The 16,540-nt window shown below is 41.9% G+C and overlaps 1 protein-coding gene across 2 annotated transcripts in view; it reads left to right on the top strand.

Moving 5' to 3' along the window:
• Positions 1–3,290: 3,290 nt before the first annotated feature.
• The window catches only part of LOC115770999 (rho guanine nucleotide exchange factor scd1), a 49,300-nt gene continuing 36,050 nt past the window's right edge, over positions 3,291–16,540 (top strand). Inside the window, exons 1-3 of one of the 2 annotated variants that reach the window (XM_030716499.1) lie at positions 3,291–3,424; positions 10,139–11,095; positions 11,189–11,464. In XM_030716499.1, coding sequence (XP_030572359.1) covers positions 3,299–3,424; positions 10,139–11,095; positions 11,189–11,464 — 1,359 coding nt within the window. In that variant the 5' untranslated portion in view covers positions 3,291–3,298. The remainder of the gene's footprint in view (positions 3,425–10,138; positions 11,096–11,188; positions 11,465–16,540) is intronic. The other variant, XM_030716500.1, reaches the window with a different exon arrangement.

The raw sequence follows: 16,540 nt of genomic DNA on the forward strand, positions 1-16,540 counted from the left end.
AGACGCTGCGAGCATATCAAAGAGTTTTCTATTGCCCTGATAGAGAGTATGGACTGTTAATACCCTTAACCCATTGAATTGAGTAACAAGGGTTAAATGGTTTTGGGCAAATGTAACAGAACTGTGTTTCCCTGTAGAGAGCCTAAAGATCGGGTATATTTGCCGCCAATTTGAAAACCACTGCTTTAAATTTACAGTTAGATAGTCAATAAAAAGGGTATTCAAGAAGCGTTCTTGTCTATATTTCTAGTAGATAGTCTAGAAATTACCTCAAGTCCTTTACCTTTGAAAGTCCACACTTTAAACTTGCAGTTATAGAGTCTAAGAAACTCAAGAATTTCTCTTTTCGATCAGGTTTAAGGTCACTGTGAACAGAGTATGGTGCAGTCGAGTGTACACGATTGCAGCTATCGTACTTAGGCTCGTGTCGTACTGGCTTAGTTGGGTTAAGAAATAGGATTATAAGATCCAGGGTTGTTAGTTTCATTATAAATCATAATTTTATTATAAGTTTAATAATAAATTTCGCTGGTTCGCTTCAGAGTTTGAACCCGCGCACTACCTTTACGTTGGATTCCTTTAGTTGCTTCTCCGATGTCCTGCTTAAGATTCGTTTCATCGAAAAGTAAATTGTAATTTTTGGTGCCAACTTAGCAGCCCCGCTAAGCCAACATACTTAGGGTCTAAATCAGGTTTTTAAACTAGGTTTAATGTCATATGAGATAATTGTTGGGTTAAAGCATTTCCAGCACATTAATTATATCTATTGTATCTAATTAGAAAAGTGCTGACATCATTAATTGACTCACAATTTAATTGAGTAACAACTGGCGGAAATGCACATTGAATGAGTTAAGAACTCAATTGAAACTGATCAGCTGATCAGAGATGTGATCAGTATTTAAGAGCTCTTAGGAGCTAGTTGCAGCTTAAGAGAGAGTATTTGGCGTGTGGCATTCCTCACACATAGCTTCGGTCTGGTTGTAAATTAAAAATATAATATTTATACGCTGTCCAAATGTTTATTTCTCATCACTTAAGCGCTCGGCCTGGGCTGGCTGTAAACAAAAATCGCATGTTCCGATAATCGAAATCACGCGGAATACCGGGGAATCGAGCATAAAACCATTCTGTGTGCGGTAAACAAAGGGCCTGTCAAAAGACGGACAGCGAGTGTGGAAACTATTCGAGTATTTTATTTTTGCCAAGTTCAAGGCGCTGGCAGATGTCGCTCTATGCGCAATTATGGCTAACAATGTCCGCCGGGGGCATGGTCGAGGGGAGCGCAGTGCAAACAATGAGACTCCCCTCGGCACACAGCAAAACAGACTAACAAACAATAAAAAGAAATACCCTGTCTCCCCTGTGCCCAGCAAATGTGGGTGTGTTGTTGTTAGCGGCAAATTCATCCATCACTATGCAACACAATAAAACAACGTCCATAAGAACGGGGTGCCTAAAGTCATAAAAAGAATTTGAATATTACTTAGAGACGGGTTTCTGTTTAGGAATAATTAATAATGCGTTCCGAGAACAATTACGTTCAAGTCTTAAGAGCAAAGGAATTCATACTATTTTGTTTTTGAATATTCTTCGTTCGTTAGTTTTTTTAAAGCAACTCTATTAACTGCGACTGAATTTGCGACAAAATGAGTGTCAACTTTAGCTAAAGAAAGTTGGGACTACTCAGTAATAATTTTATTATTATATCAAATTGTATTAATTAGATAGGGTGGAGATATAATGATTGAAGAAATTTCAAAGCAAGCCCCTTGGCACGCTCCGAACATGCCAGAAGGGCTGCAACTACTCATCAAACATGTTCGATGGTTCGGTTCGAGTCAATGACTCGTCTTGATATTGGTTCGAGTATCTGGTTGTGCAACAAGGGCGCGTTCGAGCCTTGGCTAATCAAATTGAAAGAAAACACATTCGCTTCGATCTTGAGATATTTTTTGATTATTCAAAAGCAAAAGTAAACATTTATTGATATTACTTAAGAATAAAATGTTCCCATTTATTTATTTCTATTTATATAATTATGAGAATTTAAGTTATGCTGTAGCATAGTGTATTTGTTTATTTGGAATTCGACTGACTGACTGGCATTCAATCAATTCAAGCGCGATTCATTCGTTCAGCGGATTCACATTGAAAATCGTTCGCACGCATGGAAAATCATTCAAGCCTGGCAATGGGCGAGTGTATCTAAGCGCTGGGTGTGTATCCGTGTGTGTGTGTGTGCGAGTGTGTGCTGAACACCCTCTAAGCTATTTCTGTGTGTGTGTGTGTGTGTGTGTGTGTGTGTGTGGGGCGTGTGTGCGGCTTTTCCATTTGGCGCTCGGCTCATTTCAATTTAGTTGCGCGCCGCAAACGCTTTGAACTTGTTTTCCACCGGACAGACGCGGACACATCGCATTCGCAGCGCCCAGTTGAAGTCGAAGTCGGAGTATAACCAGACCCCAATACCTGTGTGTCTGGCCCTGCCCAGAGCCAAATCCTAATCCCGGCGCGTTTTCCCATTGATCTCGTCGTTCGCATCGCGCAACGCCCCCCCGCAAAAATTTGTGCGCGTTTTGATTTTTTGGCGCGTTTTTCATTTGGATTTTTCTCGACTATTTTTTGGCCCCTCGCACATTGCACGTAGCTGGGGACCTGAACCTTTCTGGCGCTGTCTCTTGGCTCTAGGCTAAAAAGAAAAAAAGTTAAAAATAAAAAAAAAAAAAAAAAAAACAACAACTATGTATTGATAAATTGCCAGCCGACGATTTCCGTCGTGACCCGCGCGTTATGCAAAATGCTCAAATGTAAATAAATATTAAAATAATACAAAAATCCGACTGAGTGCGGCTTTGTTGGTTTTTTGTTTTCGTGAAAAATGAAGTGAATCTGTCTTTTGTAAAGTGAATCGCCATTGCCATAATAATAAGCAATAATAATAATAATGTAAGCCGACAAATTTCGGAGTGGCAGCCAGTACGAGGCGAGTCGAGGCGATTCGAGTTGAGTTGAGTCGCAGCAAGTCGAGTCATTTCTCGCGTTTCTTACAGCATTTTCTTTATTTATGAAAACAATAAACGCAACACAAACTACGCATTAAGCGTGCCCCGCGACCCTTTCAATCCTCCCCTGGACCCAGCCTCGAGCCGAGCTCAGGCCCTGGCCCAGTCTGGAGACGGTTTCCTGGCACTGTGGCACGCATATAATTTGCATGTGGATATCTCGAGCGGCGCGCATCGATCTTTATGAGTCTCTCACCCCCCTCCGCACCGGCGCCCCCGTCAACTGCAGCAGCGAGATGTCTTATGTAATCTGGAAACTATTCATGAAGCAATATGCTCGCCTGCGCCTGGGCCTGGGCCACAATACGCAGCAGCCTCTGAGGCCGACATTGATCTGGCATTCGTATGCGGCCATTGCAACGGTAGGTGGCTTCGCTTTGGGGCATCCACAATAGCTTATGGAAATGGAATTGAAATTGGAATTGGTTACGGGATTGGGATTGGGTCTCGGTCTGGGTCTGGGCATGGGCATGGGCTTGGGGGTCACCTGGTATATGGAACAGCCTGTTGCCTGAGCTGAGCTTTTATTGATTTAAATTGAGTAATTTGTAATGGCACAGATCCATATTTGCCAGTTGAGCTCGCGTGTAATTGCAGATTTATGTTGCACAATTACTCATAACTAAGCGCTCAAATTGAGAGATCAAGACACGATATCATATTAAACCCATTTACAACAGACGCCCATCACTTTAGCAAAACGTAAGCGATTCCCACGGGGAATACCTTTTTTGGCCATGGCATGACAACATTTGTATTTAAGTCTTTGTTTCAAGAACTGATTTTTGAAACGTTAATCACATTAATTGCATGTTCAAGCCAACGTCCTTTGCTCTTCATAAATTTTGATCTGCCATAACTTAGACAAATGTATGCATGTAAAATGAATGTGTCATGCATGCATGTATGCAAATATATACGAATGTCTGTTTGCATTCTATATATCTTCTATATCTGTTTATTAAAAACATTTTACTTTCCTTGGCGGAAAGATGCACTTTTAATAAAACGTATTCTTAAATTGCGCCCTACTACGCGATTCTCACGAATTCAAATAGGCCTTGCAGTTCTTCATGCTTCGATAGCAAGTGAAGTGTCTCTCTGTGTGTGCTTTTCTGCATGTGTGCATGTATGCATGCATGTATGTATGTATATTTGTATGTATGCATATATGCATGTATGTATGTATGTATGTATGTATGTATGTATGTATGTATGTATGTATGCATGTATGCATGTATGTATTTATGTATGTATGTATGTATGTATGTATGTATGTATGTATGTATGTGTATGTATGTATGTAATGCATTTACATATATATGTTTGTATGTAATGCATATTTATATATGTATGTATGTGTGTATACATGTATGCATTAATATATGTTGTACTGTTCCATTATCTTTCTGAAAATGGAATTGATTTCCCTGCGATACGCCTTTTCGCACCTGATTTTTTACTCTAATTTGATTTTAATTGATTTTTCTCAAAATAATTATTTGAATTAATTTTTGTTTTTTGTAGTAGATAAAGTAGAAAACATTGACAGCACATTTCCCGCACATTAAAGCGAAGCCAAAGCGAGCCGCAATTAATGCGAAGGAAATGAAGCAGATTTGGGGGCCAACAAAAAATGATGCAGAAAAACGAAAGCGCCAAAAAGACAAACTAAAAAGTTGCCGCAATTGACGTGCTCGTAATTTTTTTTATTGATATGATATGAAGAGCAGGAGACGGGACCACCAACAGGCCAGACCCGAGATCCGAGAGCCGATTTGTTGGCCAATGGCCATTTGGGCATTTGTCCGATTCGCTTGCCGGCTTAAACGTACTGTCTGCCCCATTGATAATAACAATCTGGCCAAGAGACAAAAAAAAACAGAAACAAAAAACCCAGCTAAGAGATGCAATAAGTCAGCGCTAAGTGTTAAAATGTCGATATTAATTGTGGACTGGCTGCCACCGGTTGCAGCAGCAGCAGCAGCGGCTCCTGCCACAGACCCTCCCCACCCCCCACCCCCCGCCGAAGCTAGACACACGCTCGCATTTAAATAAATTGCGATTATGGCCGCAAATGTGGCAGGCAGCAGAGCCAGTGAACCGCGCAACGGCCGCCAATGCGCTAATAATATTTATCAGTGCCTCATTTGTTGCACGGACATGGAGTAGGGGTGGCACTCGATGGCCAATAAACCCCCCAAAAAAAAAAAGAGGAGAAGCAAATAAAAATTGTTGGCTGCCTGCAGTTGCGGCTAATTGCAATGAATGTTGTTGTTGTTGTTGCTGGTTGTTGCCTCGCTTTAGTTAATGTTGTTGTTGTTGTTGTTGTTGTTGTTGTTGTTGTTGGCACGTTGTTGCCTGTTTGGTGGGGGACGCTGCTTTGTGCATCCGCTCGTCAGTTTTCGGTTGCCGTTTTCCACATTGTTTGCCAGCCATCCCATGCATATTTATTTATTGCAACTAAGTAAGTTTTGCATTTTAACCAGAAATCATGCAAAAAACTGAGACATGCAACAGCAACAGCAACAGCAGCAACAACTGCCACAACTCAGACGCTGAACGGCTTTCAAATCGCCTTCGAAGCTGTTAACTGAGGAAAGAGCCACGGAGAGCGACAGCGAGACATGAAAACTGTTTAAGTTTAATATTTTCCCGCGCGCGCACACGCACAACGTGGGAAAAACTCATGAAAAATTCAACAACGCATTCGGTTTGAATACAAACATTTTGCATGCCCAATTGCAATACGGCAAAAGGCAACAAAAAATACAAACTCGGACTTTGGCCGGAGTTACCATAGGGCAAAAGCCGGAAAAGGCGCCACTGATAAGCTGCACGGCACAAGGAAATGCATGAAGAACTGCTCACTCAAAAAAATCATAAGCGCATTATATCATATCATATCGTATATGCAGACATATCTATATTAAAATGTAACCCGATCTGCGATTGGTAATCAGCTTTTAAATGAAGTGCTAGCTACAAATATTATTAGATACCTTAATTTGGCATGAAGTAGACCTCCCAGTAGAGCATAAATTGCCGAGCAGCATTCACCCTTCCTTAAGCTCTTCCAGCTGTCCGTCTTCATTACATCTCGTCTGCTTTTAGGTCTATATATAAAAGTCTATACATAATGATAAATTGCCTATTATATTATATATAGCTCCAACAGCAACAATCGATTATCATTATAACAAAAAACTGCTCTGTTAAAGTTCTTGGTTTGAACCAGCGCCTCGCCTTTAGTTTCAGCTTATTTTCCACATCCCTGCGCCTAGCTTTTATTTAAAAACTTTGCCATATCTTTGAATTTTCGTTAGACAATTCGATTTTCCATTTACATCTGCCCCTTGTACTGAAAATATTGCCAGCCAGTAAATATTTTCACAATCAAAATGCGGGCTAAATTAGTTGCTCTACTCAAAATTGGCAACTGTCAGATAAATGCAGTGTTTGAGCTTAAAGTTATATTGTACTTTGAGCCTGTAACTGCCTTAAATGTGTTCTTTAATATTTTTGGTGCTTTTTAAAACCTTATCTAAATAAAATAATAACTAATACATTTCGAGCTTATGCTCGTTCCAGCTTTAACAGCATAGAATAAAACATTTGGTCTCCTTTTTGTCAACGTTTGAGTCTACAGCTAAAAGGCTAGCTATTGGTGTATAATTGAGTATATATATATATATACAGAATAATCTTTGTTAACTATTATTATTATTATTAATTAGTTAATTAATTGTAACTTTTAGTAATAGTTGATAAAGCCATGTCTGTGTGTTCGTCCGTCCGACTGCCTTGAAACTTGGCTTAAGTACGTTTTTCTGCTACAGGTAGGACATATGTTAAAACTAGTCGGATCGGAAAACTATATCATGTAGCTGCCATAGGAACAATCGGTCGAAAAGCAGATTCTTTTCTTTTTCTCACATATTCTCACATATCTGCAAAAGGCAATTGTCTACAAAGGTATTAAATCTTCGCCGTGTCGAACATAAACCTACTTTCTCGATGAATTATCTTTATTATTATTTATTCTTTTGTTTATTTTATTATGTGAACCAATTTAGGCGCAGTTGCCTTAAATGTTTACCCTTGCCAACTTCAACTTATCTTTATTATTATTGTTGAACTTACTTTAAGTCATTTTGGCTGAGCTCTTAGCCAATCGATTTAAGTTGAATTGATTTAAATTGAATTCCCGTCTTGTTTGGGCCACTTAAAATGCGCGTCATGCAATCGTTAGCCCGCACTTTGCAGGGTATGCGCCATTCGTTTACACCTTGTCACATGTCACACGATATTACGGGCATTTTTATTTTATTTCTTGATTGTTTTGATTTTAAAATTTTTTGATTTTTTGTGTAACTGCTTAGCATGCAAATGGGTTTTCTCACATCATTTCCATTTACAGCCATAGCCAGAGACTCGACCAATTCATTTCTCTCTCGTTTGGGAAGGTGGGAAGCGGGAGGGAGGGAGGTAGGGGAGGGGGCAGTCAGAGGTTAGGCCAAGCCATTAACGCGTCGGAGTTGGAGTTGGAGTTGGAGTCCAAGAGTTGCGAGCTGTGGACTCAAGTAATTTTCAATTTCTTTTTTGGCTGCGGCTGTCGCTTAATTTGGGGAGCGGGAGCAGTTGCAGTGGCCACCCACGCACACACACACGCACACACACACGCACACTCGAATGTGTCTCCAATGCGAGTCCATTTGTGGCGCGGGCGCAATTGCAATTTGCACCGCCAACGCAACCACTTGGCCACATTCAATGTCCACACACAGTCGCACACATACTCGCACACACAAATGTGGCGCCCCGTTAGCCAGTTGCTAACAAATTAGTTACTGACGCAATATTTTCGTGTATTCCGCTTGTCTTTTGCCACTATCAAAATCACACGCAATAAATTTAATTTGTTTTTAGTGGGGGCAGGTGTCTAGCTTGCCGAGTGGAAGACCTGGATGCTGGCGGCGGCAGCAGCGGCAAGCGGCTTGTCCAATTAATAAAAGAAAACGCAGTCATAATGTTTTGATTAGCACAAATGTGACAAGCAGCTCGCATACGAAATTCATTTTCCAGCTTAGATTTGGGCTCTTGATTTCCGATGTGGGTCAGCCAAGTAACTGGACACGCGTGAGAAGCCAATGTCTGGCAGCTATTTAATATATATTTATGTACAAATATGTGTTTATGTGTGTGCATCAAATGAAAAGCAATTCCAAGCGCGCCGCAAGGTTGGAAACTGGTCCACGATGCACTGAAGCGACCTTCCATTAATGGCCAAGCTGGCTGCGGAGCTGGGCGCAACACTTTTCTTTGATTTGCCTGCCACTGGCCAATAAAACCTGGCCAACTCGCTGCGACCCACTGCCCAAGACCAAGACCCAGTCTGCAGTCCGCAGCAGACACGCACGCACGCATAAAGACGCCTCCGGGCGGCCCCAGTCTCAGCCCGGGCCAGGCTAATTAATTGATGAGCTGCGTCCGGCCGCAAATTGGATGCCGCTGCTTTTGCTGCTGTTGTGGCCATGGCAATGGTGCCTCGCCAGAAACTGGCACAAATGTACAATATTTTAGCTGATATATTTATTGGTATTTATTTTTGGGGCGCACTTCAAAAGTAGCCGCCTGCTGTTGGCAATTTATTGTGGCGCATGCGCATGCCGCATGCCGCATGCCACTGGCGACATCTGGCGGCCAGTCTAGAGCTCCGGCTAGGACTAAGCACAGGACACCAAATCAAAGCAGTTAGTGGCCAACACAAAGCGGTACGGACAACGCGTTTGCCAATTCTCTAGGTGTGTGTGTGTGTGTGTGGTGTGTGGGCAGCAGAAAAAAGTGTTGCATGTGCGTGCCTGTGCGGCTTATATGGCAAGCGGCCGCTTAGCCAAAAAGTGTCACATTGTCAGCCGAAATTTTAAGCATTTTTTTTTCTTGTTGTGGGTCGGCTAGCCAAAAGCCAAATTCAAATTCAAAATCCCAAAAGCAAATCCAATGGCATTGTTATGTGTTATGGTCAAAAAGGAGGCGGCGGCGACGGCGTTGGCCACTTTTTGGCCACTTTCACTGCGCAAATTTGTGCAGTGTGTGCAAAAGAAAGTGAATTCTACTGTGCTACACTTGACCTATGACAGTAACAACAACAAGGAGACCAACAACAACAACAACAACATGAGAAACATTTGACGTTTTGAGCTTTGCCAAAGTCATTTGATTGTCATGCAATGCAAATGCGACTGCAACTGCCAACTGCTGCGATTGCATTTGTTTTTACTTGTATTTTAGTTAAGCGCAAACGCCCCCTTCATGCCGTGCCACGCCCATTCTGTTGTCTGTGGCTCTGTGTGAAATCGGATCAATGTTGTCCCCAATTGATTTTTTGTTTAACTTTTAACATGCACCCGGTCACCGGGTAGCCCCAGGCAACCCAACCCTGTGTGTGTGTGTGCGTGTGTGTGTGTGTGTGTTCGAAGAACCTTTTTATTTTGTTTTTGTGCCCCCAATTGGAAACACACCCTATTTTAGGTAAACACATGTTTAACAGCCAAGTGCAGCAATTTATATTACTGGAAAATCTCAGAAAAATTAGTTAGCTGTTGTATCCCTCTAATTTATTCTGTTCTCTCTAGCCTTCCTCTCACTCTCACTTCTAACTTATCTTGAAAAATTTCTAACTTATCTCAAAAAACTCATTAGAATCTTTAAACATTTTATGAATGCATTCAAAGTCTACTTCTTTCTCTGATTCTTACTTTCTCATTCCTTGGCATCTTTACATCGCCGTTCTATGCGATTTTCACTATACAAATTTTAGTCAAACAGTTCTGTTTCCTTGAACTCTCTTCAATTATTTTCATTATCGTTCACGCCTGCCTTAACTCTCTCTGTTTCTCTTGCTTTTTGTAGTTCCCACAGGATATTTCAAATTCCGAGCTAATTTTAACACTATTTTAAGGGTTCCGTAAAGTCCAATAGTTCTATGACCAAAATGCATTAACTCTTTACCTTTGCTTGTATGTATTTTATTTGTAAGTATTCTCTTTCTGTTGCTGTCTTTTCGCCCAATGCAGACTGACACAAACAAGGCAGCTGCAGCAACAACAACATCTGCAACAACAACAGCAACAAACGGCGACCCAGGAGCCGAATTAGTGGATCAGGGCCATTTAAGCGAGATCTTGGTGCTGAGTGACACTCAAATCGATGGCCAGGCCGCGACGGCGGCGCCGCTAGCAGTGGCCATCGACATGGACAACATGAACACGGACATGGACACGAGCACGGACACGGACACGGCCAACAACAACAGCAACAACAACGACATGAACGAGGCCAGAGCGGGCCACACAGCGCCAATAGCGCGCGACGAGTTTGTAGAGGAGCTGGAAGAGGAGGAAGCGCAACTGGAGACGATGCAGCAGCAGCCCGAGCAGGCGGAGCAGCTGTCGGCGCTGGCCAAACCAAATGCTAATTATGTGTGCTGTCAATGCCCAGCAACAACAGCAACAACAGCAGCAACAGCAACAACTGTGAACCGCAGCAAGTCGCGGGTACGCAGCTATCTAAAGAAATGCAAGCAACGCCTAACGGGTCAGCAGAGCAGACCAGCGACAACAGCAACAACAGCAGCAGCAACATCTGCAACAACAGCAACAACAGCAGCAGCAACATCTGCAACAACAGCAACAACAGAAACAACAACAACAACAATTACAATGATCAAGAACGAAGGAACAGCACCCACAATAGTGCAGATAGAGTGCGAGGAGCAGGCTGCCGAGACTAAAGAGGAGAAAGAGGAGGAGCAGGAGGAGGCGGAGGAGGACTCCAGCTGTGGCAGCAGAGATTCAGCCAGCGCATATATCGACTGCATGCCGCTCGACTTGAGTCTGCGTCGAGCGCCAGCCGCGCCGCAGGAGTCCAGCAGCGATGCCAACAGCAGCGACTGCGAAACAGAAGAGGAGCTGAGGTTGCCACAGGAGCAGCAAGAGGTGCAGGAGGTGCAAGAGGAGCAGCAGGCTGTCCAGGTAACCTACAACAACAACAACAACAACAACAATAGTTAGCCCACTAACATGGGCCCTTTTTCTCTTTTTGGGGCGTACTTAATGTGCCCACAGCAGGCAATTGTAACTGGAGCTGGAGCTGGAGCTGGGAGTGCGAGGGAGACGGAACTGGCTGTGGATGTGGATGTCATGCTGGCTGAACTGATTGACAGGCATCTGTCGCACATTTATCCCATCTACTGGGCACGCACGCGTGCGATTTTAATGCGCCAGGCACGTGAGCTCCTCCTAGACCATTTCGAGGGCTGCCTGCCCAGTTTCGAGCAGCGATACCTATGCAAATTTGCGCAAATTGCCGCCAAGCTGCGCGCCACTCATCAAATTGGCGAGGTAAGTGCCCCACAGACCCAACAGGCCTCCTCCTCCGCCACCCCCTCCCCAGCTGAGAACCCCACCTCGCAGATCGCAACAGATTGCCAGATAGAATGCCACAGATCTATCATTTAGTGTGTGCGTTTCTGCAGGCTCGCAAATTAGCGCATGAGCAATTTAACGATCCCCAGCTATGGAAATGAAAATAACAAATGCGAATTGCATGGGGTTGGCGAACGGGAAGGGGAATGGGAATAGGAACGGGAACGGGAACGGGAATGGGAATGGGAATGAGCACGGGAATGGGAATAGGTATGGGATTGGGGATGGTTTATGCATATGCATATTTAATCGAACAATAGCCAACGTTTTTATGGCTACTTTCAGCAGATCTATTTTCTGCAAAGGCAACAAAGCAGGCAGATGACCCAAAAAAAATGGGCTCTAAAAAAGATAAATAATTTATGAACAGCAGGAACAGAATGCAGCATATCGCAAGCTAAATAGCCTTATAAAAAACTGTTAATTAATGAGGCGGGAAATTCAAAATTTAAGTAATCAGACAAAATTATAAACAATTTTACACTATTTTTGCAAGTTAAGCTAGTAAATAGTTAAAGTTCATATAAAGTGAAGCTTGTTTCGGGAGGTTAATTAAATGTGACTGCCAATCCATGCATATCTCTGCAGCTAACTTTTAAATATTTATATTTTATTTCAATTCACATAATTGCTCTATTATCTGCATAGTTTTTCCATTTAATTAACTAGCTAATTAGTTGGTAAATCCCAAACAAGCTTTAAATTTTCTGCCTATCTTCACGCAAAGTGTTTTAGCGCAGCCCTGGCAGCTGTTAATTTAGGTCTAATGCTAACAGCGTGCAGCCGCATGTTACAGCTGCTTAGCAGTGCCATGCTGAGCATAACAGTGCCAAATTGAGTACAACAGCATGCGCTTTGCCAATTGGACAGCTGCGCGTCGTGCAAGCGGCACGAAGTGAACAAATTTCAATTTTTCGAATAGGTCGAATTGGTTTACGTTCGGATTCGTGTTGTCAGTTTGAGATTTGAATTCGCGGCGCGCAGTCTTGTGAGCGGCAGAAACCAAACGAAGACGAACGTGCAGCGCGGAACGTGCAACGCATTCGTATTTCGTATGTTTTTTCAACGGCGACTCGACAACGAAATGTGCAACACTTTTTACAAGGAATAACAACAGTTGGCAAACAAATCAAATGTCCCAGTGAAGTGTCCGATAAAAATAATAAAAAAAATCAAAGAAAAACAACAACGTTTAAGCCAAAAGTGTGCCTCAACAGTGTGATGCGAATTGCATAAAAACGAAAGAATAATCGTCTTTTTGTTACTATAAAAAAAGATAAAAAGCACAAGCAAAGTACCTATAAAAGTGCCTACTTAACGATTTATATGCGCATAAATCAAGCGATTTATTTGTTTTTATAGTCTGAGGTAATTTCTGGCTTTTATAACTTAAACATCATTTACAAGAAGTCAAAGCTCAATTGCAAAGCAAGTTTATTATTAACAGACTCAATAGTTGGGAATTATAATAAATAACAGCTGTCATAACTGTTGTTGGCGAGCGCCCCTGAACTTTCAGGCAATTAGCAATGTATTTGGGAATGTGTGTTTGCCATATTTGCATGACAATTACAAAGGCCGGAAGCCAAATGAAAGCCCAAGTTGCGTCCTTCGACCTACGCTCAGGTATTCTACATTTTTTTCTTGTAGAACCTTCACTTGAAAGACTCGACGAGAGCGCAAAGTGCGAGGCGAAGCACTCGTAAATAGGCTTTGGATTTGACTTGATTTCAATGACAAAGCCAGAGACAATGTGTGGGCTGCCTTTCAAAACAGACTTTGGAAAGAAAAAATCAATTTTGTTAAATCTGAATCGAAATCTTGTCCATTACAAAATATGTTCTTGACGAATTTGTGTTAAATGCCGCTTATCAGCGGCAGACAACGAGCTGTTGCCAGTGCCCGAACCGTAATTTATGGTAATTTGCGTTACGCATACGCAGTGTGGCACTCGGTTTGGCCACAGCCAACAGCCACAGCGATTGGCTCAACACATGTTGCACATTCGTCTGTGGGAGTCTCTAAAGTGCTCCACATGACCTACATACAACAAGCCGCAGCAACAAGAGCAACAACTACGGCAACTTTGACTCGGGCAGTGTGTGGAACAAACGTTCTTTTTTATTTGAATCAATCAGCAAAAATTACTACGCACATTTGCAGTTGATTTTCGAGAAGCCGTAAAAAGTTTCAGCATATGCTGAACCCACAGCGTGGCAACAGCAGCAGCAGCAGCAGCAGCAGAGGGCGCCCCTTCTTGACCCCGCAACGCCTCCCAAAGTTGCAGCTGCCTGTTGCATGTTAATTGCCTTTTAATTTCTCAAGCTGTGCGTTGTCTGTGTGTGCGTGTGTGTGTGTGTTTAATAATGAAACTTAATGCACTCTCCGCAAAGATTCTTAACCGTCTGTCTGTTTTTTGTTATTTCTGATGCGTTCTTATACCCTATAAAAAAAAGAACTTTAAAGATGGAGAAATTTTTAAAAAATTGTTTATCTTGGGAAAGAGTCAATTTATGGCTGACACAAACAAATTTGTTCATTCATATCTTTATTAGTTATTTTATTCAAATATTAAGTTATATTCCAAAAGTTTTTAATAATATCTAGCTGATTTACCTGCACGCTTCTTGACATTATCTGCTCGAGTCGCACTTTGGCTTTTCTCACCTCTAAGAAGTAGAAACAAGAAATTGTGAGCTTAAGACTTAAGATTGAGAAGGGTTTTGCTTTCACATCAAATGCTGTCAGCTCATAACACATTTTTTCAAGACGCCTTCAAACCTTTTACAGGATATGTCGCAGCCTAGCATGCCTGAGAATAGAAAACACTTTATGTAGGATTAAAAACTGGGGCTTGAGTTCAAAGATCTAAGAACACAGTTTGGAACTCTCTAAAAGAAACCATTTATGAAAGGATTAGAAACTAGAATTAGACAGTTTATTACTTGAGATTGAAGATTAAAGATCGAAAACCACTTGGAATTTGGTTAGCTCCCGACACATTAGATTAAATACACTTACGACGATTTGACATTTCATTTGACATCAGGTAAAAACCATTTTCAAAGCTAGAACATTTCTGTAAAAATTGAAATATGAAGGAATTGAAAATGAATAAATTTAAATAAGGAATAATGGAAATTCTTAAAAAGAAAAACAAGAAATAATATCTATTACCAAGTATCTTGTGATTTGCTAATTACTAAAAGAATGTTTTAAAGTTTAATTTAAAATATTTTTATGTAGTTGTAGAGGGTTTTTTTTTATTATCGTACTACTATATTATATAGCACTATAGGAAGAATCGGCCGAAGTGTTCGGTTTTCCAAAATCTTTTCATCAAATTTAGCCTTTTTTTTACACTTCTCACTAATTTGCCAAATTAAAAGGCAGATGTTTGCAAGGATATTATATCTTTGGCGTGCCGAAGATGTTCTTACTTTCTCGTTTTATTATTATTTGTGCGGATTAGTTAAGAGCAGGCTGTATAGATGGGTCTACTTTTGAGATGGCCACCTTGTTTAAGTATAACGATCTCTAAATGTCGCGCCGATACTCATTACTCATTTAAAGATGAAAAGCAAATGAAATCCATAAAGTTCCTCAACTCAAGGGAATATAGTTCGTTTTGGCAGCTTTCACGGGGTATCGCGCAGTTTGGCAGCTGTTTAAAGAACTCTTTAACTTGCTTTATTTATTTTTATATTATGTGATTTTTTTGTTGGTGTTGTTCTTGTTTATTTTTCAATGAAGCACGTTCTGTAATTTAATTCGAGCTTGTGCGCAGACGCAGCGACGCACTCACATAGGGAAAAGGGTCGCAAACTCTCATCAGGTTGGGTTCTGTGCTTTGTTCGAGTGCCTCAAATCGTAAGCGGAAATTGTGTATTAAGTGGACGCAGGGGGAACCTACAAAATAATGTAGAGTGTTTGGGGTAGCTGCCTTTTGTTGCCGTACGTCTGTCTCTCTCTCTGTCGGTCTGTCCGTCTGTCGGTCTGTCCAAACTGATTAGGCCCCGAACAGAGTTTCTGATTCTGTAACTCTGCAGCTGGTACATGGCATATCACTTAGCCTAACAGCAATTACTGTCGAGCGTCGAGCGTCGAGTGCTTAGATAGAAAACAGCTTCCGAGTTGAGCCAAAGCAGCGCCAGTTGCAGTTCCAGTTGCCCCATCATCAATCCCCCGATAAACAGACTCTATCCAGACCCAATTCCAAATGCAGTTGCCGTTTTTGTTGCTGTGGTTGCCAGACGTACGTACTGCGGCCAGATTTTCGCAGTCTGGCAATAATTTTTGCTGGAAAAGTGCTTTGAACTGTGTGTTGAACACAACATGATCGGCATTTGTTAGCGATAATGAATTGAACATTTCTGAAAACATGTTTGTACATAATTTGTATGCAGGCACCACTCGGCACCACTACGGGACTTGTCTCCGTCCGTCCATCTGTCCATCTGTCTGTCCATCTGTCTGGCTGTTCCTCTGTCTCACAGTCGCCCTCCCTCTGACAGGCTCCCTCTCGGCTTGTGTTGGTCTAACTAAGAGCTAAGATACTCGATCTGTATCCTATGGCTGGCTGTTTGTTTTGTGCGCGCACACAAAAAGGCTAACACAGAGAGAAAGAGAGAGAGGGGGAGAGCGAGAGAAAGGGAAAGAGAGAGCAAGACAGCGCCTTGTTGTGTAGAAAGAAAGAAATGTGCAAAGTGTAAAGTGCATATTTATGGCTTGCATAAAATAACTTGTAAAATGCATTCACGAGTGCACACTCGCATTCATATGAACAGACACGTGTTGTGCATGACTGAGTGTGCGTGTGTGTGTGTGTGCGAGTGTGAATTGGCTATAAAGTCATGACAATCACATGTCGAATTAGAGTTGAAGAGGAAGTTGTCGTTAAGGATATGGATATGGATGAATTATAATGTTCGCATACGCATTGAATATGAATTACGACGCAAACATGTATTCAACATGTTTGCAGTTTTGTTT

The sequence above is a fragment of the Drosophila novamexicana genome, unplaced genomic scaffold, assembly GCF_003285875.2.
Source record: "Drosophila novamexicana strain 15010-1031.04,08,12 unplaced genomic scaffold, DnovRS2.1 tig00000024-arrow-pilon, whole genome shotgun sequence".
Lineage (NCBI taxonomy): Eukaryota > Metazoa > Arthropoda > Insecta > Diptera > Drosophilidae > Drosophila > Drosophila novamexicana.